The sequence below is a fragment of the Cucumis sativus genome, chromosome 7, assembly GCF_000004075.3.
Source record: "Cucumis sativus cultivar 9930 chromosome 7, Cucumber_9930_V3, whole genome shotgun sequence".
NCBI classification, from domain to species: Eukaryota; Viridiplantae; Streptophyta; class Magnoliopsida; order Cucurbitales; family Cucurbitaceae; genus Cucumis; species Cucumis sativus.
This window is the reverse complement of record NC_026661.2, coordinates 3668595-3692768: the sequence shown is the minus strand read 5'-3', so window position 1 is coordinate 3692768 and position 24174 is coordinate 3668595. Positions and strand designations below refer to the sequence as shown.

The 24174-nt window shown below is 30.9% G+C and overlaps 3 protein-coding genes across 7 annotated transcripts; 2 read left to right on the top strand and 1 right to left on the bottom strand.

The window, feature by feature from the left end:
- Positions 1-2678: 2678 nt before the first annotated feature.
- Positions 2679-4008, top strand: LOC101215179 (lectin). Its single transcript, XM_004136810.3, has 3 exons — positions 2679-2917; positions 3114-3232; positions 3396-4008. The coding sequence occupies exons 1-3, from the start codon at positions 2756-2758 to the stop codon at positions 3775-3777; spliced, it is 663 nt and encodes a 220-aa protein (XP_004136858.1). The 5' UTR covers positions 2679-2755; the 3' UTR covers positions 3778-4008.
- Positions 4009-5088: 1080 nt separating this feature from the next.
- Positions 5089-9932, top strand: LOC101214699 (2-(3-amino-3-carboxypropyl)histidine synthase subunit 1). Of its 5 annotated transcripts, XR_004218442.1 has the most exons (4): positions 5089-6549; positions 7093-7263; positions 7969-8026; positions 8693-9296. XR_004218442.1 is itself a non-coding variant. In XM_011660460.2 (2 exons), the coding sequence occupies exon 1, from the start codon at positions 5147-5149 to the stop codon at positions 6533-6535; it is 1389 nt and encodes a 462-aa protein (XP_011658762.1). In that variant the 5' UTR covers positions 5089-5146; the 3' UTR covers positions 6536-6549; positions 8693-9296. The 5 variants fall into 5 exon arrangements, 1 of the variants encoding a protein (XP_011658762.1); XR_004218443.1 differs by lacking the exons at positions 7969-8026; positions 8693-9296 and adding an exon at positions 9656-9932; XR_970003.2 differs by lacking the exon at positions 7969-8026 and having other exon boundaries at positions 7113-7263.
- Positions 9933-10683: 751 nt separating this feature from the next.
- LOC101214459 (actin) lies at positions 10684-14411 on the bottom strand. The gene is made up of 5 exons (XM_004136807.3): positions 14259-14411; positions 13665-13744; positions 12402-12795; positions 11426-12039; positions 10684-11223 (listed from the first exon to the last, which is right to left on the bottom strand). Exons 2-5 carry the CDS (start codon positions 13722-13724, stop codon positions 11158-11160), a joined length of 1134 nt encoding a protein of 377 aa, XP_004136855.1. The 5' UTR covers positions 13725-13744; positions 14259-14411; the 3' UTR covers positions 10684-11157.
- Between the last annotated feature and the right edge of the window lie 9763 nt (positions 14412-24174).

The following is a 24174-nucleotide window of genomic DNA, read 5'->3' as shown; positions in this document are numbered from 1 at the left end:
AAAAATATTTCACCATCTTCTTTCTTCTCCTACGATTTTTCTTCTCTTAAGATTTCTCTTTTCCTTTTCATTGTCTTTTTTCTCTTCTTCTTCAATTATTCTTTTATATATATTTTTTTCAAGCATGATATTTGTTTTCAATTCATCATGAAATTTATATTTTTTTATCAGATTGTTATTTGGTTCAAAATAGTGTACCAAATATAAAACATCTTCGAAAAAATGGTTGAAATGTTGGCACACGGCCGTTTAGATTTGGACAATCGTGTACTCAAATAATCTTGAAATTTGGATATAGTTATGGGTGTTTACCAATGCAGTGAGTTTTTTCCTTTTTCGAAATTATGTGTAAATATTTTACATATTTTTTTTTATAGAAAATCTCTATTATATAAATAAAAAAACTTAATTGCACAAATCATCCTTAATGTATGAGGTTTGTTGCAACTACACCCCTAAACTTTTAATTTGATCAATCACCTTGTCTAAATTTTATGAAACGTTGCCATTAGCATTTGATTAAAATTGGGTGACTCATACTTTAGACGTATAACTTATACTTATTAATAAGATTAACTTGAAAACTATTGACGAATGGACAATTTTGACAATGAGAACTAATGCGCATGGACGATTTTCAAAGGTAAATTAAATTGAGTGAGTAAATTTATTTGTTTATGAAAGTTTAGAAGTTTAATTAGTAAAATTATATAAGATAAGATGTTATAGATAATATAAAAATACTTTTACGAAAGTTCTAAGTTTAAATTCATACCATTATTAATTGCATTAAGCATTAATGAATGAATATGGTGCATTCTTCAATTCAATTGTTTCTTTCTTTACAAGAATAATTAAGAATTAAATCTCAATAATCATTTTTAAATATAATAACACCAAACAAACATACAAAATATAATAAAATTTCAAATTCTATCAAGGATTGATATGGATACAAATTTACATATGAACTTCTATTAGTATGTATTAGTAAGATTGATGAACACTTATAAAAGTTTTTGATAAAATTTGAAAATTTGTATGTTTGTAAATATTTTTTTTTTTTGTGATAGTTTTGCTATTTACAATTGGATAAAGTATACTATGCTAAAAAATTAAGAATATATGGAAAATATATCTTTTAAAAGAATATAAATCTGTTATCAAAATAAAAAGAAAAAGAATATAAAGTTCAAATCAATAAAATTAATATAAAGTGTGGAGGGTTCTTATTCAAAAAATTTGCCTTAACCTTAGATTTACTTTTATCCATTTGTTCTAAATTTCAAATGAAGAAAATGAATAGATATATTTCTTCAAAAATGGTAATAAATTTAAACGTTTCAGCTTTCGAAAGGCTAACAAAGTAAAAGAATTTTGTTGAAAATATTCCTATTGCTTTTTATTTTATTTTATTTTTTATTCTTTTCCATTTTGTTTAAAATTTTGATCTTTTTTGAAATTTTTCTGATAAATTTTCAAATTTTTTAATTAGCTATTTTTAAATTTAGATTTTTATTATTTTAATTTTCATAAATATAACAAAAGCCGACTATTCTTTTTTCAAATATTTTCTATTTTTTTTCTTCCATAATTTTTTTTCTTCTCATCGTTTTTTCGTATTTTTTTTTTCAAATTGTTATTTGGTACTAAATATAAAAGATGTACTTTTTTTAATTATTTTTTCAAACTGTTATTTCGTTATTTAATTGTTTGTGTGTCAAATATAAAAGATGGTGAAATATTGGGTAGCCAAATGTACCAAAATTTAAAAACATGTACCAAATCTAAGAGATCTTTACCAAAAAATTTTAAAGAACAGTTTAGATTTGGATAACCAAAAGAATATTAAGTCTTAACTATCAAATTAAACTATTAGGAAAAGAATAGCCAAATCATGATTTACCAAATACATTCGGCACTCTGTGCTAATTAATCATGAATTATTTTTTGTACTTTCTATCGTGAGCTTTGTGAGTTTTTTCATTTTTGCTCGTAAATATTTGACTGTTTTGTTATATATATATTTTGGTTAAAAAACTCTTTTCTTATTATATACCATTCTTTAGTTTCACACAAAAATGCCATTTCTTTTTACTGATGATGAAACTTTTACCACCAAACTACTTTTTCTAATATTTCATATTTTCTCAAATTTTTATATTTCTTTTCAACTCAAAACTTTTATTTCTAAACAAATTGAATATGAAACATTAAAAAAAATTATAGATTTTTAAGTTGGCTCAAACATTTTTTTATTAAGTTTTTAAATGGCTTCTCCTCAAAAAATGAATTCATATGAGTTTTTTCCTATTACCATCCAAGATTTTCATAATTGTTTTTTAATGTAATTTCACCTAAAGAGACATTCCTAAATTTTATACTATGCTATAATTATTTTTCCATTTCATTTTAAAACATTTGCTCTCCCGTCAACATTTACACATGCAATTACAATTATAATAGACATCTAAATAAATATTTATTTAGGATAATCTAAAATCTTAATTAATAAAGAGAAAGAAATTAGAGAATAATGTATTAATTCTAAAAATGAATATAAAAAAGAAGGCATGCTTTTAAAAGGGTATCAAATTCCCTTAGACACGAACCACTAAAATAAAAAGTATGGTATTGACTCATTCTCATGCATGAGGACTTATAAATATTGCCTTCTCGATCCCCACTTTAATTCACCTCTCCACTCCTCAATAAACAAAGCAAAAAAAAAAAAAGAAAAACAAAGCTTGACAAAATGTGCGAAAAGGAGTCGGAAGCAAAAAAAAAATTACAAGCAGTAGCCAAGTATGGTCATTGCTTACAAGTTTTATGTAAAGATTCAGACGTGCAACTCCTTTGGCCTTCCTACGATGAACTTTATGCTCAAGTCTCTAGTGGAATCATATTCAACAATAAGGCAAGTGAATATATATATCCACATACATGTATACATTTTATTGTTTATGTCTGTAAACTAATATATATATATATATATATATACTTTTAAGTAGTACACAATTTTAATTATATTACATCAAAGTTGATCGTTATGAATGATTAAAAAGGTGATTAATATATGGTTCTCTCTTTCGTTGCTTTGAATAATAATGCAGAAGTATAAGCTTGATAAGAAGACAAACAGTAACTGGTGGTGGATATATCCAAGAGCCTTGTCAATAGCATGGGTTAGCGATGCTCGTTACTGGAAGTGGATAAACTTCACAGAAGCTGGGTAGATAATTTCCTCTAATTTATAAACCATTCTCTTACTTTCATTTCCAATGTTATTTATTAATCATAGGTAGTTTTGATAGACAATTAATTTAGAAGTACAACCATTTGGAGATACGAAAAGGTATAGATAATGAACTAGTTGCTATATATTATTTATGCAGGGAAAAATGGGACGTGCCGGAGCTTATACAAGTATCTTGGTTTGATGTGCGTGTGAAAATCAGTTCACCAATCCTTTCATCAAGAGTTGTGTATGTTATATATTTTATAGTAAAGATACTCCCAGGAGCTTCAGGATGGGAAGTTCCTGTGACTCTAGAACTGAAGAGGCCAAATGGGTGCAAGATAGAAAGTAAATTAATTCTGAACAGTTTAAAACGAGGAGAATGGGTGGAGATTGCGGCTGGTGATCTCTCGGTCGATAACTGTAGCTGTGAGAGTGGTGGTGAGATAGAGGTTGGCCTATATCAACATGATGGGCGTTGGAAGAAGGGTCTTATTATCAAAGGTGTTGAAATTCGACCAAAATCGTGTTTTGCATAAAAATCATGATCAGAGATATCATGATCATCTATCAGAAGTATTATCAAAATATAAGTATGTAATATCGACATAATATATGTCATAAATAATATCCCTTTTTGCTTAAATATAAGCAACAAAGGTTGAGTACTTTTATAAACATCCTTTTGTTTTAGATACCATAAGATAATGAATGGCATATGCAAATGAGCTAATCAGTAATATCATGAATAAAGAGAGATAAATTATATATATATGTGTGATATATTCTTAATCTCGAAATAAACTAAAAAAGTGTCTAAAACCATCTTAAAAGGATTGTTAATTAAGTCAAAGTTTGTTTATGGATCAAAAACCATGTATAAAAGTTTTCTAAAAAGTATTTAATTAAATGACCTTTTCCTTCGGAAACAAACTAAGAAATGTGTCGACCTAAGTCTCACTTTCGCCTTCAAACTCACTAAAGTGCTCTTAAAAGACCTTAGCTATTGCGTGGCCTGTCACTCTCCCAACAAACTAAAAATTGACTCACACTTTCTCACCTAACCAATTCCATGAAAATGGCTTAAGTTTTCCTTTAATTAATTCTGTCCAAAGTAATCAAAATATTATTTTCTTATATATTAAAATTTTTATTAAATGAACAAAAAACGTACCCATATATAAAACCATGAGAAACTCATTGCAAACAAAAACTCTTCTTACCTAATCAAATTGGCTCCTAAACTAAATAAAAGCAAAGTTTAATTTTCTAAAAATCAAAGTTTCGAAAAAGCATTTAAAACGGGTAAACTACAAATAAAGTATACCAATGAGTTATAAACTAACTTAATTACAACCGATAAAACTTGAAATGTGCTGGTTTCTTCTCCCTAGGAATTTAATGCTTTAAGAGGTATGTAGATTGAAACATTTAGAACAAAAAGTTGCTAGACTGAGTCCATTCAAGATAGAGATCTAAACCACTATATTGGCTCTATGCTCAATCCGTTCATCTTTGTATAATTAGATAATTTTAGATAACAAGAACTATTACTTAAGAACTATTACTTAAGGTGTGTTTGGTTAAGATTGTAAAGTGTTTAATTTTGTCAAAAAAAAATTATTTTAAAAAAAATGGTAGTGTTTAATAAATTAAAATAATACATTTTAAAAAAAATTTATTTATAAAATAATCTATTTAAAAAAAGTTTTAAAAACGAAGTAGGTAAAAAAATCTAAACAATTGTGTTAAAAAAATGTATTATTAAAAAGTACTTTGTTATTAATTCAATTGAAACGGATACTGAAAAGGTTAAAGAGGTGATTAATTTAACAGTGGTTCATACTTCATAGTTCATAGGGTTCCTAAGTTTTGGAAATTCGCCTTTTAGTTTTTCTCATATCAAAAATGAAGTCGGAGCTCCAAAACCCATCATCAGAGCTCGCCGTTCTCTCGCAAAGCACCGAGGACAAGCCGCCGCCAAGATCCAGGCCGCCTCCGAAGCGATTTGTGAAGAATCAGATTCCCGATTCCATCCTTAACGATCCTGCCTTGAATGCCGCCATCTCTCTCCTTCCTTCCAACTACAACTTCGAGGTTCACAAGTGCGTATGGCGAATTCTCTCCTCCTCCGCCTCCCGTGTTGCCCTTCAGCTCCCCGAAGGTCTTCTCATGTACTCTCTTATCCTCTCCGATATCCTCACCACTTTCGGCAAAGCCTCCCACTGCTTCGTTCTTGGCGATGTCACTTTTGGCGCTTGTTGTGTTGATGACCTTTCCGCCTCCGCTCTCCATGCCGATCTCCTCGTCCATTACGGCCACAGTTGCCTCGTCCCTATCGATTCCACTACCATTCCCTGCCTCTATGTTTTTGTAGACATTGCTATTGATGTGCCTCGTCTTGTTAATACTGTTCGTCTCAATGTTGATTGCCTTGATTCTACAAATTTGGTGCTTGCTGGGACAATTCAATTCGCCTCTGCTATTAGAGCTTCGAAGATGGAGCTAGAGAGACATGGCATCAGGGTTTTAATTCCTCAGTCCAGGCCATTGTCTGCTGGGGAAGTTCTGGGCTGTACGGCTCCTAAAGTTTCTACTGCTGCGTTCGGTAATAATGGGGAGACTGTTGCGATTTTTGTGGCCGATGGGAGGTTTCATTTGGAAGCTTTCATGATTGCGAATCCTGGAATTAGGGTTTTCCGGTATGATCCGTATATTGGTAAGTTATTGCTTGAGGAGTATGATCATGAAGGAATGAAGGCGTCGAGAAAAGGCGCGATTCTGAAGGCGAAGGAAGCTACAAATTGGGGTATTGTGTTGGGAACTTTAGGGAGGCAAGGGAACCCTAAAATTTTGGAGAGATTGGAAGAGAAGATGAAGTCTAAAGGATTTGATTATACTGTTGTATTAATGTCTGAAATCAGTCCTTATAGAGTGGCTTTGTTTGAGGATTCGGTGGATGCATGGATTCAGATAGCTTGTCCCCGTCTTTCAATTGACTGGGGAGATGCTTTTGCTAAGCCTCTTCTTACTCCATTTGAGGCTGAGGTAGCTCTTGGACTAATTCCTGGTTGGTGGGAGAGGACGAGCTCAGCTAAATTGAGTTGTAATGATTGTCGGGAATGTGGATGTAATGGCGATGAAATAAATAAGGCGGAAGCTGAAGGAGAATATCCTATGGATTATTATGCTCAGGATGGTGGTGAATGGAACTCTTCCTATGTAAAGAAGAAAGTTTCTCGCCCCGTCCGGAGAGATGTTTCCTGTATCAGTGACAAAGCCATTTCTTTACATTAGCCTCTTCAAATAAGGTATACAAGATTGCTTAATGTTTTATATGTTAGAACTAGAAGTGCTGCTTCCTCTGAAATTTTTTATTGTACATATAAGCATACAACTCTATTATCTACAGCTTTATCAAATATTGGTCTGACACTGCATTTTAATTTGAAGATTTTTAGATGGCAATGTTGCTTTCTGAAATCATTCTTATATCAATCATGTGTATGAATTTGCTTTAGTATGGTTGACTGTTGGCTTGTACAATTTTATTTTGTTTGGATTTCTTTGGAAATGTAGTTTAACATTTTGGATTATTAGTTATTTCAAGTTTAATGGGGAGTTAGGTGAATTTTGGCCCATCTATGGACATGTGTTCTGTGATTCAACGTTGAGTGCAATGCAATACATGAATTGCTCTGTTCTATATGTTACTGGGAGCATTTTCTGGCCTAATACTTCATTGGTTCTGCCTTTTGTCGTATTATCTTTCAACTTTTCTAAATCTGCATGCCATTTTCTTTTATGGCGTCAAAAGTGTTTGGACAATATAATTCAAATGATTTGTCTGACAGAAAATCAAATTCTTCGGTAGATGAAGCAACTCCCTTATAGTTCAAGACATGATTAGGCTTTACAAGTTCTGGTGGACTAAATTACTCCTCTTGGAGCTGTGGCTACTTATTACCTCTTCAATAGAAAACGAAATAGATTTCATGATGATGATGGACACACACAACATTCTGGTGAGTCTGATACTTTTATGCACTCATGGCTTCGGAGTGATGATATGGTGATTTCTTGAAATCTAAATTTGAATTTTTTGGCAATTTTTTTCTCTCTTTTTTATGAATAACTAAAAGATGAAAGGGCAATTACAAAAGTACTTTGTCATCGAAGCCCATAGAGAAACACATAACCTCACAAAAGACCTTACATTGCTCGAAGATCTTGTTAGCTCTTCAAAAATTATTTTGTTCCTTTCTCTCAAAAGTCCCCACAAGGTCGCTCACATTCCCAAGACTTTCTTTTTTCGTGAAAGATTGGATGGAGAAGGAATTCCTCAAACATCTTTTGCAACCCCTATGCCTAGCCAAACCAAGACCAAAGGATGCAACAGCACGACCCCCCATTATGGGTGCCTTCCTCATCACCCTGCTCAACTTGTTAACTCTTCCGTGGAGCTCCAACCAAATGAAGAGCTTAACTTTAAATTACATACCCGGTTCTTATGGTTCGGATGAAGTTCTAATTTACTCCTTAACTAGAAAAACTACTAACCTTGACACATCATGACGATGTAGAAGAGATTAGGAAGCATTCAAAATAAAACTACAAGTTTATCAAGACTAAATTGATAGAAGAAAATAGGTTGTGCCTGCTGAAATCCTCTCCATCTCCTCCATTCTTTTCTTGTTTTTCAAATCCTAAGATCTGACGTGAATATATAGGAAATTGGGGTGGCGTTGAGGCATCTTTTCGCAGGGATGCACATGCACGCACAAAAAGGTGATGGCACCATGACACTACCACAAAATCATGCCTTATATCTCTAGCATTGCACGACAATGGGGCGCTGCACTGTGGGGCATTTTTGTCATTTGGCTCCTTTTGTTGCTATTTGTTCTATTTTTAGCCCAACTTGTTCTAGGACGTCCCGAGAGTCTCCTTTGCTCTATTTCCTTTCTAAGAACACATTTAAGCATTAAATTCATAAGAAAAAGCTTGATTTAGGCAGCTCCTTTTTTTTAAAAAAAAAAACAGCTCTCTTAGAGAGCTATCATCCACAAATGATTTCTTATCGAAGATAAATGGTATGGAGGAAGAAATACAGAGTAGAGGGGTCTTTATAATTCTAACTTATTCGACTAGCTCTCATTTAGGTAGTTTTTAAAAAGTTAAAGATTGTTGGGGAAGGGATGGACAACTAGATTGCTTTTCTTGGCACACTGCATATTTCGTGTAATGTGATCTTTATCTCATTACTATCAGGCTGAATACATTATATTTTTCCCGATGGAACTAGTGTGCATACCCCATCTCTTGTGTATCCAACCCTTCTCATTATCCTAGTATTTTCTCATGTTGTAAAAAACATCAGCATAATGTTATAGTCGTCAACCATTGTGATTAGTCAAATTAGTGCGTGAACTAATACTAATTTCCTTGATACAGACGGAGAAAGTCATGCACATATTGTGGTGCATCTGTGCACGTGGTTGATAAGTATTATAAAGTTGCATGGATATCCTTCTGGTCAAACAGTGAAACAATTCCTGAGGCATCCTTTCTCTCACTTTGAGAGTAGTCGAGATTTTCGTTTCACAGTAGTTAAAAATGTTTTGGAAATTCTAGCTTCTGCTGCCATGGCTGATTGAAAGAGTGTGTTCCACCGAGGGTTTTGTTCCACCGAGAGTTGTGTTCCATCTCTCAGCCAAAAGCAGTGTCAGAACTCAATCTTAAGTATAAGTTACACATTTTTCGACATCTTACTATATTGTCAAATCATGATAACATTTTTGTTGCACATGTTTGTGAAGCTCGAATATCATACTGAAGAGTATTCTTCTTTTGCCAAGTCTCAGCATCCATATGTTGCTGTTTTCCAACCAAGTCTTCTTTATTTGTGGACTTTTCTTGTGCTGGCTCATGTTCTAAATCAATTGAGTTTGGAGATGAAAGTCGTTGGCAAGAGTAGGGAAGATGGGTGCATTTAATGTTTACATGACTGCTTGAAATTCTTTTGGGACATAAATAACTTAGGTCTTAGAATTGCTTACTCGTTGCCAAGGGTTTTTGTTTTGGCTCAGTTTATTTTATTTTTCTGTGTTTTTTTTGTCCATAAACAACTGAAGTTGAAATTATGACGTGGGACATTGTTGTATGCTTGCTTTGACAAGCAAAACAAAAGTTGGCCACCTTTTACATCGTAAACAATATGAAAAGATAAATTAGTACAGTTGCAAATATTTCCATATATATAACATTTTCAAAAAAACTAATGATCTGTTAGATTGTCATATTTTGCTATATTTACAATGTTTTTAAATGTTATTATTCTTAATTCTTTTTTTATCTGTTATAGTTACCAAACAAGACGAATTGTGTTCTTAATTTTTTTTTTTTATCTATTATAAGTACGGAGATATCTGCCTTGAACGGGGTGAGGAATCTTCGAATACATGGAAAAAAAATTTCCACTAACAACCAGGGGAGTTCCCTAGCCCTCAATCTCTGTTTCATTTCTTTATTTCTTTTTTCCTAATTTCATTTATATGTATATATATATATATATATATATATGTATGTTAGGCCTAATTTGTAAACTTTTTTTTAAAGAATATAAGGGTTTGTTAGAATACTTCTGAATTGGTCTTTAATTTTTTAATTTAAAATTTACCGATGAATTTCTAAATACACATTCTAATAGTTGATTTGTTTGTATAAACAATAAGAATTTGACATTTTAAATAAGAAAATTGATAATATTCTATTTTAAATAAGAAAATTGATAATATTCCATCAAAATAAAAACATTGAAAATTTATGTAATTTAAGTAGATGTGGATTAGAAAATAAGATTAAACTTTAAAAAATAGAAATATTTTTCCTCGGACAATACTCACCTGATGCTTTCCGGGAAAATTGTTCCGAGTAGTGGGATAGGGAGGTGGGGATGGAGAGGGGGAGTGATATCCCCAGTCCGGAGTCCCGTGGACATCTCTAATCGTAATGAATGTTGGGATCTACAATGAAAATCATAATCCTTTATCCTATATTTGGTATGCTTTTAATCCAACTCCTTCTAAGTGATTTGGACCAATATATTTTGAAACTTGTTTAATTTTAATTTTGACTTTTTTGACAAATTTAAAATTTCCCTTAAAAATTAGTTTTATTGAAACATTTAAACAATAATAATATTTGATGAAATAAAAGATATAGCATTAATTATGTCTAAAAATTCATAGTGAAAAATATTTAAGATAACAAAAGAAAAAAAAAAAAAGATTACTTGACATACATAACTAGCCAAAATAAAACATTTAAAGAACATTAGTAACATTGAATAAGTCTTAAACTATACAAATATAATTGGTATTAACTTTTATTTATTTATTTATTTATTTAAAAGTTAAATAATGAAGCAAAATAAGTAAAGATCATTCAGTCCTAAAAACATGAACATTTATATAACCAATAACAATTAAATTCAAAGATTCAAAACACTCTTTAACAAAAAAAATGATACAACTCACAGCTAATACCATCACAAGAAGTTCCTATTACAATTTGTGTAAATGCATACAACTCATGACCTCAAAACCAACAATATATCACTCACAAACAAAAGTGTTGTTCTTGTCCATACTTAGCCCAACTATTCCAAATACTAGTTTGGGATGCAAAAAAAAAAAAAAAAAAACTATCTCTAGAAAACCCTCTCTATATATTATTTTTGTTTTCTTTTTGAAAAATAAAACGCATTTCAAACTTACAACTTCAAGAATCCAGCTTACCAATCTTTCTTTTGAAAGTATAAACAAATCTTCAAAGTAAAAAACTAACCAAACTTTACTTGACATATGACACAAGATGGGAGTAATAGAAGATTGTTGACTTTAGCATCACAACTCTTCTTAGAAGCATTTCCTGTGAACTATAGCTGGACCCGACTCGTCGTATTCAGCCTTCGTTATCCACATCTGCATCATTCAGTTATAATTGTAAGCATGTGCAGTTTATGATTCAGTTATGATTGTAAGCATGTGCAGTTTATCATTCAACTAATTGTTTTTTATATTTGTAAGATTTGGACAAGAGGGTCCTAAAATGTTAGTAATCTACTCTCTTAAAAATGCTAGAAAACAATGGGGTGATGATGAAAGTAGTGAAAATGAAAGTTACCTGTTGGAAGGTACTGAGGGATGCTAGGATGGATCCTCCAATCCAAACACTGTACTTCCTTTCGGGAGGAGCAACAACCTTGATCTTCATGCTGCTGGGAGCGAGAGCTGTGATTTCTTTGCTCATACGATCAGCAATGCCTGGGAACATTGTTGTACCGCCACTGAGGACGATGTTACCATATAAGTCCTTCCTGATATCAACATCACACTTCATGATGGAGTTGTAAGTGGTTTCATGAATTCCAGAAGATTCCATCCCAATCAGAGACGGTTGGAACAACACTTCTGGGCAACGGAATCTCTCAGCTCCGATCGTAATCACCTGCCCGTCGGGTAGTTCATAGCTTTTCTCAATGGCTGAACTAGTCCTGGCAGTTTCCAGTTCTTGCTCGTAATCAAGGGCCACATATGCAAGTTTCTCCTTCACATCACGGACAATTTCCCGTTCTGCCGTTGTTGTGAACATGTAACCTCTTTCGGTAAGGATTTTCATCAAAGCATCAGTCAAATCACGACCAGCAAGGTCGAGACGTAGGATAGCATGAGGGAGTGAAAACCCCTCGTATATGGGCACTGTGTGACTCACTCCATCACCAGAATCCAACACAATACCTGGCAAAGTTTTAAAAGTATTGTAAGAAAAAAAAACAATGTTAAAAGTTCACGCAACTGCATTTCAGCCTCAATCAAAGAACTATACCGTAATATATTTTACATCGATAGCCTATTTGCAGAGAACAAAACTTTTATAATACAAAATATGTTATTTTCAAAAAAGCGTAAGAAACATCGCTGGACAAAATGTTTGAATCCCCATCTCATCTTCTTAAAACCACTGATGACTCCAATCCCATAATTCAGATACAAGCAATTGGATTAAAATTTCAATCTCATAAAGGAATATGTTGGAACCAATATACTACGTATTATCATTATGATACACATTTACCATCCCAAAGTTAATCTAAACGTACCTGTTGTCCGACCACTGGCATAGAGAGATAAAACAGCCTGGATTGCAACATACATGGCAGGTACATCAAAGGTTTCAAACATGATCTGAGTCATCTTCTCCCTGTTTGCCTTTGGGTTAAGTGGTGCTTCAGTAAGAAGTACCGGATGCTCTTCAGGTGCAACACGAAGCTCATTGTAGAAGGTGTGATGCCAAATCTTTTCCATGTCATCCCAGTTGCTAACAATTCCATGTTCAATTGGGTATTTCAATGTAAGAATACCTCTTTTTGACTGAGCTTCATCACCAACATAGGCATCCTTCTGGCCCATTCCAACCATCACACCAGTATGACGTGGTCTACCAACGATACTAGGAAACACAGCCCTTGGAGCATCGTCACCAGCAAATCCAGCCTGTAATAATGTTCATGAAAAGGTAGTAGAGATAATCATTATCACAACAGCTCTAAATTAATATAACTGTAAGGTACTGGAAATAGGCATCACAACAAAAGCTTTACGGACATATCAGTTATCACTTACTCTAAAATTAGTTGACAGTTCTAAAGCAATTTTGAAATCAAAAAGCTCAAATACTTCGATTTTTTTTCATAAAAATATCCAGCTTATTTCAATTATGATTCTTACAGGCTAATAATTTAGTCCATTAATGTTTATGTCACTAGTTTTATTTCATCCCTACTTTTTTTTTTAAAAATCAACTTCATATAATATTTTCCAATTAAAACTAAATGCTTGAAAAAATGTCGACATGAGAATTTAAAATGGCAATTATTTGTGATGCTGTGTATTGTTTGTATGTGAACACTTGAATAAGTTAAATTTCTATAGCAGTATGTAGTTACAGTTACAGGTCAGATATTTTACTACATGTTTGTTCATATGAAGTGAGTAAGTTTTTCCATTTCATGGCTCCTTGTAGTCTATTCTACAATAGTAAATTATAGACTCAATGAATAAAATGCAACTTGATACTAACATCATCATTTTGTGAATCCCTTCGATTGAAAAAAGGTTCAAATATTAAAGATTAGATTATATATTTAGCCCACCAATTGCCATAAATTTGGAATAAAATTTTCAAGTTGATATTTGCCATTGCAAGGCGTGATCTATGTGAACTTATGTATTGAGCAGCACAAGTATCAAATTGAATACCAAATTATAAAATTAAATTCCCATCTAATTCATCACAAAAAACAATAATAATAATAAAACAAACAAAACAAATTCTAAAGAACAAACATGTATTTGACACAAACCTTGACCATTCCAGTTCCATTATCACAGACAAGAGGTTGAATATCTTCACCATCTGCCATCTTTCAAACTCCACGCAAAACTGATACGACAGAAACCAAATATCATCATAAACAAAAGAAAAAATACATGATCTAAGCTTTTGACTAAAGAAACAGATTATGAGTAATAACCAAGGAAGGTAATTTATCATTCTATCATTCATATCAAGCCCAATTCCACGGCTGCATATAATTTCCCCAAAGAACATACAAGATTCCAAATATCATATTCAATAAAAAAATCTAAAAATAAAACAGACCCAACAATTGATTCAAGATAAAGACAAAAAGGGAACGATCAAGAAAAAAAATTTGAAAAAAGAGTTAACTAAGCAATAGAAAGATGATCAGATGATCAGACTCGATTAGGAAACAAGAACCCAATAAGAAGAAAAATGCAACAAGCTGATCATAAAATCCAACGATCAAAAACAGAATACAACAAAGAGAAACTGAATTCCACATGCAAAAGTAAAAGGGAACGACGAAGTAATGAAAAGAAAAACAGAAACCCAGATGGAAAAACTGCAAAATAAAGTCAGCAGAGACACGAACCTTGATTGAAAGAAGAAGCAGAGAGAGAAAAATGGGTTCGTGTGAAAATGGAAAATAGAGAAAATGGTAGAAGACAGAGGCTTATAAAGGAGAAAGGAAAAGGGGAAATGCAAATGCAAATGAGACCCAAATACAACAAACCCCATTTGAAGAGAAAGAAAGAGAGAGAGAGAGAGTGGAAGAAAATTCCAAATTCAAAATTCCAAATTGGAGTGAATGGAAAGAGCCGACCATTGTTTGGGTTGAAAAATATTCAAAGGCTGTGTCTTTGTGGTCAGAAGAATGGAAAAAAAGGGAAAAAGAAAGACAGAAAAGAGTTTGATATTACCACATCAGCATGCCATGGGCGGCTCTAAAGCCAAAGCAAGGACGGTGCCATTTTTGGATGCCAGCTGCCGCCCCTCATGTCTCCCTACTCATTTCTTAGTTGGCCCTCCCCTACTTTTTCTAACCAAACTCTTTTACATCATTTTGTTTTGTTGATATTCACATCTATTTATCAATTTTACTATTGAGTACTTATATATATATATATCAACGTTGAATTATCATTTTTGATCTGGACAAGTATTGGACCTGACTTGTGACAGAGTATCTTCAAGAGTGTGATGCAAAGCTAAGTACACTATATTACTTAAAGTTACCACTGTACTATGAGGTATTTGTGCTTTTTTTTTTTTATCAACTTGTGATTTAAGAATAAGGCCATTTCTCTAAAAGTCAGTTTTGTAATATATATATAATAGTGTTTAAATAAGCCAGCCTTCAAGGTTTCAACATATCTACAATCAACTCATTTCGATAATTTCTCATTCGAATTTGGTCGACTCTACACTCGAAGGTATGATTTCCCCTTTTCTCTATTTAGGGCTCTATTCTTCATTGGGTCTTACCTCAACAAATTACAAGAGCAAGAGCATATATAAGTAGACAAAAAAGTTTAAATCAAAAGTTCGTAAACTAAACTTTTGTAATTCAATGTTAAAAGAATATGAATATTTTTTTAGTACATTTTGTTTTACATAAAGGTAATTTTAATTATATATGTATGTATATATCCAACATACCTTTATTTTCCATAAAGCCACAATTTTGATAGGATGATGAGGATTTAACATCTATCATAAGTTAAAAAGTACATTAGGTTGCAAATAAGCAAGACAATAAACTTTGTAGATAAATTTTAATATCGCGTTAAATCTTAGCTACTAATTGATAGTAATTAAAGCACTTATTTTTTCTACAAATCAAATCATCCTTAGAATTTGATAATTATTTATTTATTAAAAAAAAAAGTCTCTCCTCATTGATCTCTTTTTATTTTGCATTTGATAGTAAAAAAGTATAGAGATAATGGATAGAAATAACCTTAGTAGAAAAGGTAAATATTGTTGTTTGTCATATAAAATTAAGGAAACAATTAAGCCTTTACATCATGAAATGAATTACTATAGTGTGTTTTGCTTGAAATGTGTGAAATAATAGGGCAAAGAAGATCAAAAATGTAAAATGTATGGCTTGTTTATGCAAATTTTTTATTTTTTGAAAATTATTTTTTTAAAAAAAATATGTGTATTTGGTATTGATTCACGAATAAGAAACTTATTGTTAAAATTATGAAGAAAAAAAGTATAATTGATAAAAAAGAATTTAAATTTTTAAAAAACTAACTTGATCTATTCAAGCTAAAAGTATATTTTATATCTTATGATCCTATAAACATTTATTTTTGGATTTATAGGTAGATCTTCAATATTTTTTTTAAAAAAAAAACAAATGACAAAGTCAGCTACTTTTGTTTTTAAAAATGAATCCAAGTTTGCAATCTTCATGTTTAGAAATAGAAGATTGATGCACACAAAGAGACGTATAACAAAGTTCAATAGGAAAATATGAATGAACTAAGATCATATTTTAATGAGAGTGATTCTAAAGATATAAAAATATGGTTAAAGAGACATTAAACAATTAAAAGTTACTATACATCAATGTAAAGTGTACTGGTTCACTTTTTTCAATATCAAAACTATAAGAACTCTAAAGTCAACTATGCTTAAGCTTCTTCTATTAAAGGTCTCCAAGGCAAAGAATTAAAAATTTGAATTATGGCCTAAATCCTTGAATTATATAGGATGTTATAAATATGGTATCAAAGTAGAGTCTCTTCGAATAAGACGCGTAATTTAGAAATGAATAAGCAAAAGTTGATAGACATGTAATGCTTCGAGTAAAAACCTCTACTAGTTTGTGGAGACAAATTTCATCTTAAAAAAGATCTACAAAACAAACAAAGATAACATAACTGGATCACACGAGAAATAATAGAATAATTAAATGTGTAGAACCCAAATTTTGAATCCTAAACTCGGAAGAGACTTACAATAATATGCATACAAGTTTTGAATTTGGTTTCGAAATTATGCATAAATTTCAAGATATATAAATAAAATAGAGTAAGATGATTAAGAAATAGAAAATGATGTTGACATTACTATTTGTTTTTGTTTTTTTTTTTTATGTATGAATACAAGTTGCAATTTGTCTACATCAATAATTGCCATAGTCCAATGTCAATAAATAATAATTAAAACAAGAAATGTTATGAATTGAAAATTTGAACATTATTTATGAAGAAAATCATCATAGAATTATAATTGGACTCCACCAACCATTGATAATTCTTCTTACTCATTCTGTTATTTTCTTTCCAAAAAAGTTGACACAGCTTAGATATAAAAACACCACCAAATTAAACTTAAAAAACTATAAATTACTTTGTTCCGTTTTTATTTGAATAGATGAAAAATTCGTTTTTAATCGAAAAGAGTTGACGTCATTGTTGTTGAAATGATAAAATCGTTAAAAATATTTTAAAATAAAACAAGATGTTATTCATTTGTAAATATTTTACTATGTTTGTAAATAAATTTTGTCCATCAAACTATCAAATTCTAATAGAAATTTTAACATCCCTCAGCGTCCTCATGTGCAACAACACCAAGCTTCACTTTAATTTCTTTAGAACTCTGTGAACCGATCCTTCATCTAAATTCATTTTGGGAAAACAAAGATGAGTATGAAAATAATTAGTTTTCATATCAAACTTTGAAACATTTAGCCAGCTTTGAAGTTTGAAGCGTCTCCTCCATACTTGAAATTAAGTTGCAGCTACTTCTTTATAATTTTTTTATAGTGAATTTTTTGGATATTCATTACCTTCATCACTTTCTTCTCCTAGCCATAATTGCCAACCTCTCTCCATGGTCTGTTTTTTTACCTTCATTGATCTTAGCTTATTGGTAAAGTCACATGAGATCCTCCAATTCTGTTGAAGCTTTCTAAGAACTTAACATGTGGCTTGAATTCTTTGACCACAAACCAAAATGCTACCATTGTCATTGAACTCTTTCTACTTTTTATTTTGCGACGTACTGACATTGTTGCAAGATGTACCAATTTTGGTAAACTGGAATGATGATTTTACTTGTAAAAACAGAAAAATATTGTATTACATCATTGCAAGATATACGAATATTGTTTTACAGTTTCTTCATTTGAAAACATGCAAACAAAGACTCAAGAGTTTAAGTGTGGTTCATGATCAAGAATGGAGGAATATTTCAGAGTCGTATGATAACTCACACCCAAGGGGGTGTTGAATCCTCTGATGAATAATCAAATAAATTTGCGTGTCTATCTTAATTATGCATCGTATATATATTTATGTAGTACAGGTCGAACCACAAAAACCGTTGTATTTTCTAATGCTTACAGTCTCTGAGGTAACCAAAAGATGGTTTTGTTTGGTGTTCGCAAGAATTAGCAGAAGCAAGAAAATAAATTATGTAAGAGGTAAAATTGTAGGCAAAAAGAAAGCAAGAGAGAGTTGTGAAATCATGATTATAAAGGTACAGTTTGGGTTCATTTCGAACTTTTTCCTAATCAGCTTAATTCATCATCCAACTGATATAGATTGCAATATTGTCTATGCTCAACCAAACTGATTAGTAATAATTATACTAACCGGCTATCTTAATTAACTTATATAATTATCCAACATGATCAGTAGATGAGCAAATGGTAACCACTGGATAACACAAATTGCATATATAAACTTTTAGGGATTATGTTATAGAATCAAATTCTAATTGATAATGCTTGAGTACAATCTTGATGTGATTTTCGCTTGGCTTGTGTAAAACGATGTTCATCGGTGGTTAATCTAACCTCTTGCTACTTAGTAATTTAGGGACTAATGAACGAAGTTTGAATCAATAGCAATTAATCATTCAATCTAGGATTGTTTTTCAGACAATTCATTGATAAATTGATCGATAATCAATTCATTCTGGAGATAAAATGTAGAAACAAGAATGTTAATCTAAAAAATTAATCATAAAACGGGAAAACTTGATCTAAACAGCCATGCATGCTGAAACAACGTACCTTAGCCAAGAAATCAACCTTCAAATTGATGAAGAAAGATTAATACAGGTCCTGATTGAGCAAGAATAGTAAGGTATACAGAAGAAGGATGACAATAACATCAGGGAGATCAAAGCTCTGCATCGCTCTTACACGAGCATCTCCTACTTCAAATATCAAAAGTGTCGTCATGACACTCAATGCATCATAGCCTTTTCGAATTCGCATCATGCCAAAGCATGTCTACTGACTTAGATATGGCGCGTGCAACATTTGCAGCGTTGCACAATGCCCTCCCCTCAGAGACATTTTGGCATTTTGCTTCTTCTTTCTACGTTGCTGCACTTGAGTCCCGTTTGGTTTGTAATCCTAACGCTTGGTTCTACCTGTTTGATGACTCAAGACTTGTAAAATCATTAAATATAAACAGAAAAAACGTTTTTGTGCTATCGTCATATGATTTTTAGTTGGACAATCCATAAAATAACTCTATATAATCATGCAAGTTAAATTTTACATGTGGTATCATAGCAACCTGGTTGAGAACATGTGACCTTCCATTTGATGATTAATTATTATAGCTTTTATGCTTCTCGTTGCTAACAATTATCTATATCATGAGATCAAGTCTTTTGTACTAAGCATAGAACATTTAGTTAATCATACAATTTTACATAATCTTTATCGGAAAAAAGGAGTTAATCGATTACCACTGTCATGTTTTCAAGATTTTTATAAGTAAATTTTAGTTTCATATGAGATTTGCATTGCTATTAAGGTTTAGGGTTTAGATTTAATTAATTAAGTGTTCTATGCTCTATTGACCTTTATAGATACTGCATGTTAAGATTTCAATAAAAAAAATTTAAAAAGATTGTGTTTAGTATATTTTCATGTATTAAGCACATCATGAATCATTTTAAGTATGTTTTACTCTTTATAATTTTATGCATTTAAAGTTTTTATTATTGTTGATAAAATTATTAAAGGTAGTCCAAAATATAAATTCAATTAGATTGATTATGTAATATTTACTATATTTGTAATTTTTTTAAAATATTGTTATAACTTAATTATTATTCTATCCATTATATTAATTATCCACCAATTATTAATACTTTGTTATTTGTAACTATACTAGCACAAGATTCTACCATTAAACTTAACTTAAAATAAATACATGTCAATAGAAAAAAAAAATTAATTATAGTTTTTCTTCTTTAAATCTCATTGCAAGCACTGTTTTGTTATTCAATTTAACAAAATAGAGAATATTAGACTAAGATGAGCATAATTGTATAAGTTTATACCATGAACTTCAACGTTAAAAATTGAAGATATTATAATATATTAGTATGCAGCAGTGATTAAGAATAATCAAGGTTGGTTTCTTTTTGAAAAGTAGTTAAATTTTAAATTAATTCAAAGAGAATACTTTTCATTTTAATTTTTATAATAATTGTTAAAAGGTTCAAATTAATTGTATATGGTGAAAAATATTAGTTGGTGCGAAGATTCATGGAACTTTATATTAAAAGAGAAAACGATGTCCATCCCAATCAAACTTAATTATAATTTTCATAAATACATTTTCAAATGATCAATCAATCATTCCAACTGCATACAACCAACTTGTCAAACAAATACCAAAGCCACCAAATTGGACCTAGTTTATCAATTAGATTGTCAAGTTGAAGTTTATAATTTAATTTTAAAAATAGTAGATGATACATTGAAATATATACTCTTTATTTTAATGTTTGATAATGTTTAGTATATAAATAATGTCACATGGATGTTTACGTCTGCACCAGATGTTCCAAAACATTTGTTATATCATTTCTAGAAAAATAAATAGCTAAAAACTCAACCAAAACCAAGTCAATAAACTAATATGCATGCATACATATGTCTATATAGTATATATAAAACAGCTTGAAAAACATATATTATATATATAAACTCAAATTTAAAAAAAAAAAAAATTGATAAAAGCCATCATTCCTAAATTCAAATGTATATCGTACTTTGTTTTTTACTTGAAAAAAAGGTACAATGTTTGAAGTATTAGCAATTTGATTATTAATTAGTGAATTGTCTATGAATGGATTAACCATTTTAATCATGAATAAAACATACTGAAAAACAAAAGTGTTTCACTTATATGTAATTAAATTCAATCAATCTCTTGTTTATTGTCGAATAGATCGAAAAACTCAACCTATCGACCAAAACGGACTGATTTCATGTCATTTCTATTATGGGGTGAGAAAATACTTTTTCTCATTTAATACATTTCCATTTCCTTTTCTAAGTATCAAATTGGTTTTAAAGGATTCATGTTATTTTTGTACGATACCACTAAACATTAGCAAATGAGTGAGCAATATGTGAAATATACTACTAAATATATTTAGTACGTACTCAAATACAATGAAAATATTGTAATATATGTTTATAAATATATATGAAATATAAATGTACTTGATTATATCATTTCGAAATATATCAAAAGAATTTATTTATACCACAGCATATACCATATAATCCCCAGCAAAGGTGTAACATAGACTCTGTTTATGTACAAACCTCTTCTCAATGCCTTCATTGGTGCTCCCTTGATCCCCATGCATAGTTGTACTTGGTCAAGCTTTCATTATTTTTCTTACAATCCCACTTAATTAATGCCAAAATCCTAATCCAATTTCTAATCAAACGATGAACAAATTAATTGTTGAGGAAAATTTTCAAAAGCAATATTTTCCTTTTTTAAAATTTATAAGGTTTTTATGTTTTAAAGCAAATCAGTTTTTTACTTATTAAAAACGTTCCTTTCATTTAAAATTGTATTATAACAGTTGAAAAGTTGAGATCAAGATTATGACTCTTGATGTGTATGGGTTGAGGCTAGCGTATGACACGAGAGTTCAATCTCTAACACACATCACATGAATACATTTATAAAAAAAGTTCTCTCCTGTTTGTATTTTATTCGGTTTTAGTTTATTTTCAATTGATTTATTGCCTTGTTGGTTGTTTTATCTCGAGGACATCCTGACATTATCAAAATTATTTGCACTCCAATCTGAGCTACTGCTACTCAACTTTTGGTTGTATTTCTTAGACGTTCAAACTCAGACGACGAGATCGGAATGCATCTTCCTCTAATCATTTGAGTTATCCGCTTCCAAATTACCAGGCTATTAGGCATGTCCAAATCACAAAGACATCAAATTTCAAATTTAGACGTCCTGTTTTAGATCACATCCAGTTTCCGACGCCTTAAATCCCGCTCAAACATATACTATATGCAGTACCCAGTCCAACACAAATCAACTCCAAAAACTCTAATAAAACGTGTGAAAATACTAATCAAACCCATGAAACATGATTGATCAAGTTCAAAGCCAGAAATTGATGAAATGCAGTCTGAAAAGAACTGGAGAAGAAGATGAGGATCGAATGTTATTTGACGGAGAGAAGAGGAAGAGAAGAAAATTTTGAACCTCTTGATGCAAAAGAAAAATAATGGATATCATAGTTGTTAGATCCAAAAATACATTATTTTCTAGAATGGTCATTTCTGACAAAGTAAAAGTGAAACGAGACAGAAAAATATATATCACACATAATTTACGTATACTTATTTTTAAATAGATAGAAAAGCAATAAAATTTAAAATTTTTCCGTAAATGCTTTATCATTTAAAAATTATTTTACCGATTTTAGCATATCTACATACCTTCAATAAAATAATATTACATAAAGTTATAAGTAGTAATTTCATAGAAAACAATAAATAAATAAATATATATACATATATAAAAAGAAAGTGGAATGATTATGAAATAGACTTTATTATTATATGTGAAAAAGTATTAATAAAAAGGTAAGGTGACATGCCTTGGTTCACAAGGTAATCAGAGATATGGATCTAAAGTTTTGATATTGTTTGATAAGATCAATTAAGGCAGGGTTTCAGATCAGAAATGATGGTGACGACTATGTGTTGTTGGATACTGGAGATGTACTCATCACTGTTCTATCCAAAGTACTGATAGATCGAAGAAAAGAAGGCGTATCCCTTATCATATTCTCAATAACTCAAATCTTCCAGTCAGTCAATTTGATACTTTGTTATTGTCGAGAAAGGGGATGAATCTTCTTTATTTAATTTCTACGCTACGCTCCATTTTCTGACTCTTCTTTATTATTATTCATTCCTGTCTTGGATTGGAAACTACTACATGCAAACATTCATTCTGATCCAACTATATACGTTACCATATAATTAATAACCTTTTCTTTTATTTCTTTGCTGAAATTAAATGAAAACAAATTAGCTTTTTTTTCTTATTCCTTGAGAGGTGAGAAATTTGAAGAATCTTGAAATGGAGGACGAGGAAAAAAGTAGAATCTTAAAGTGTGAAAAAGACCAGAAATTAAAAAAAGTTGGATTGATAACACAACATTATATACATAATATGATTGGTATAACATAATGGAACCTAATACATTCTCCATTCAAACATTTGTTTTGAATTACATTATATCACAAATTTATTCTATTATGAATTCTCAAACATAGTCTTAGTTCTTCAAAGAGGGTAGAGGGCAGAGGGCAGAGCTTAAATTTCCCAGGAGCGGTGGAAAGAGAAGGGAAAACTGAACAAAAAAAATAAAAAGTAAAACTTACCCTAATACAAACAAATAATATAAAATTGGAAAAATATGAGAGGATTTGAATGTCTATTTTGTTTTTGCATGGTTGGAGAGAGATGTAATGTTAAAGTGGTCCTAGAAAGTGTAATAAAAGTGCTATGATGGTGTATGGATATGGACCTAAGACTTGTGTAGATGGCAATATACTGTGAGCTGATATGTAGCAGCAGCCTAGAATTATGGGTTTCCATACCCACACTCTCTCCCCTTTCTATCTATTTTACTTTCACTTTTTCACTTCTCCCTTCTCTCTCTCTCTCTCTATCCACCATTTTCAACGGTCTACTATTTTGTGTGGGGGTACAAAACCAATATACAAAAAAAAAAAAAAAATCAATTGTATAAATTATTTGAACATACATTTATGATATGATAGGATCGGGAGTAATTTTAAAATTACATTTTCAAAAGCATTGGATTAATCATTGTTTTAAAGTTAAACATTGAATTGATTTTATGTTATTAGCAAGTGAATTTTTTTAGATAAATATGAGTTCTGACCAATTAAAATGAAGAAACAAAAGGGCATGATACATTCTCACACAATTTAGAAAAAGAAATTTAGCTCTAAATTATTTCTGACCAAATTAAAGTTGCATAAACATCGTATTACAAGTTCATGATGCTGGTGTTAATTAGTATCACTGAGGTCGCTATACAATAAATTCAAACTATAAGTCTTGGTTGAATGTGAAAAATAGAGAGAAAGCCTCCTAAAACCCTAGCACACAACCAAAATGCAAGAGAGTGGAAGCAGTACAATAATAAC

Excerpts from the sequence above, each read along its gene's own strand:
- LOC101215179 (XM_004136810.3), top strand. The coding sequence starts at position 2,756 with ATGTGCGAAAAGGAGTCGGAAGCAAAAAAAAAATTACAAGCAGTAGCC. Across the intron at positions 2,918-3,113 it reads GAATCATATTCAACAATAAG|AAGTATAAGCTTGATAAGAA; the intron begins GCAAGTGAATAT and ends ATAATAATGCAG. Across the intron at positions 3,233-3,395 it reads ATAAACTTCACAGAAGCTGG|GGAAAAATGGGACGTGCCGG; the intron begins GTAGATAATTTC and ends TTATTTATGCAG.
- LOC101214699 (XM_011660460.2), top strand. The coding sequence starts at position 5,147 with ATGAAGTCGGAGCTCCAAAACCCATCATCAGAGCTCGCCGTTCTCTCG.
- LOC101214459 (XM_004136807.3), bottom strand. The coding sequence starts at position 13,724 with ATGGCAGATGGTGAAGATATTCAACCTCTTGTCTGTGATAATGGAACT. Across the intron at positions 12,040-12,401 it reads TGCCAGTGGTCGGACAACAG|GTATTGTGTTGGATTCTGGT; the intron begins GTACGTTTAGAT and ends AAACTTTGCCAG. Across the intron at positions 11,224-11,425 it reads CCCTCAGTACCTTCCAACAG|ATGTGGATAACGAAGGCTGA; the intron begins GTAACTTTCATT and ends TGAATGATGCAG.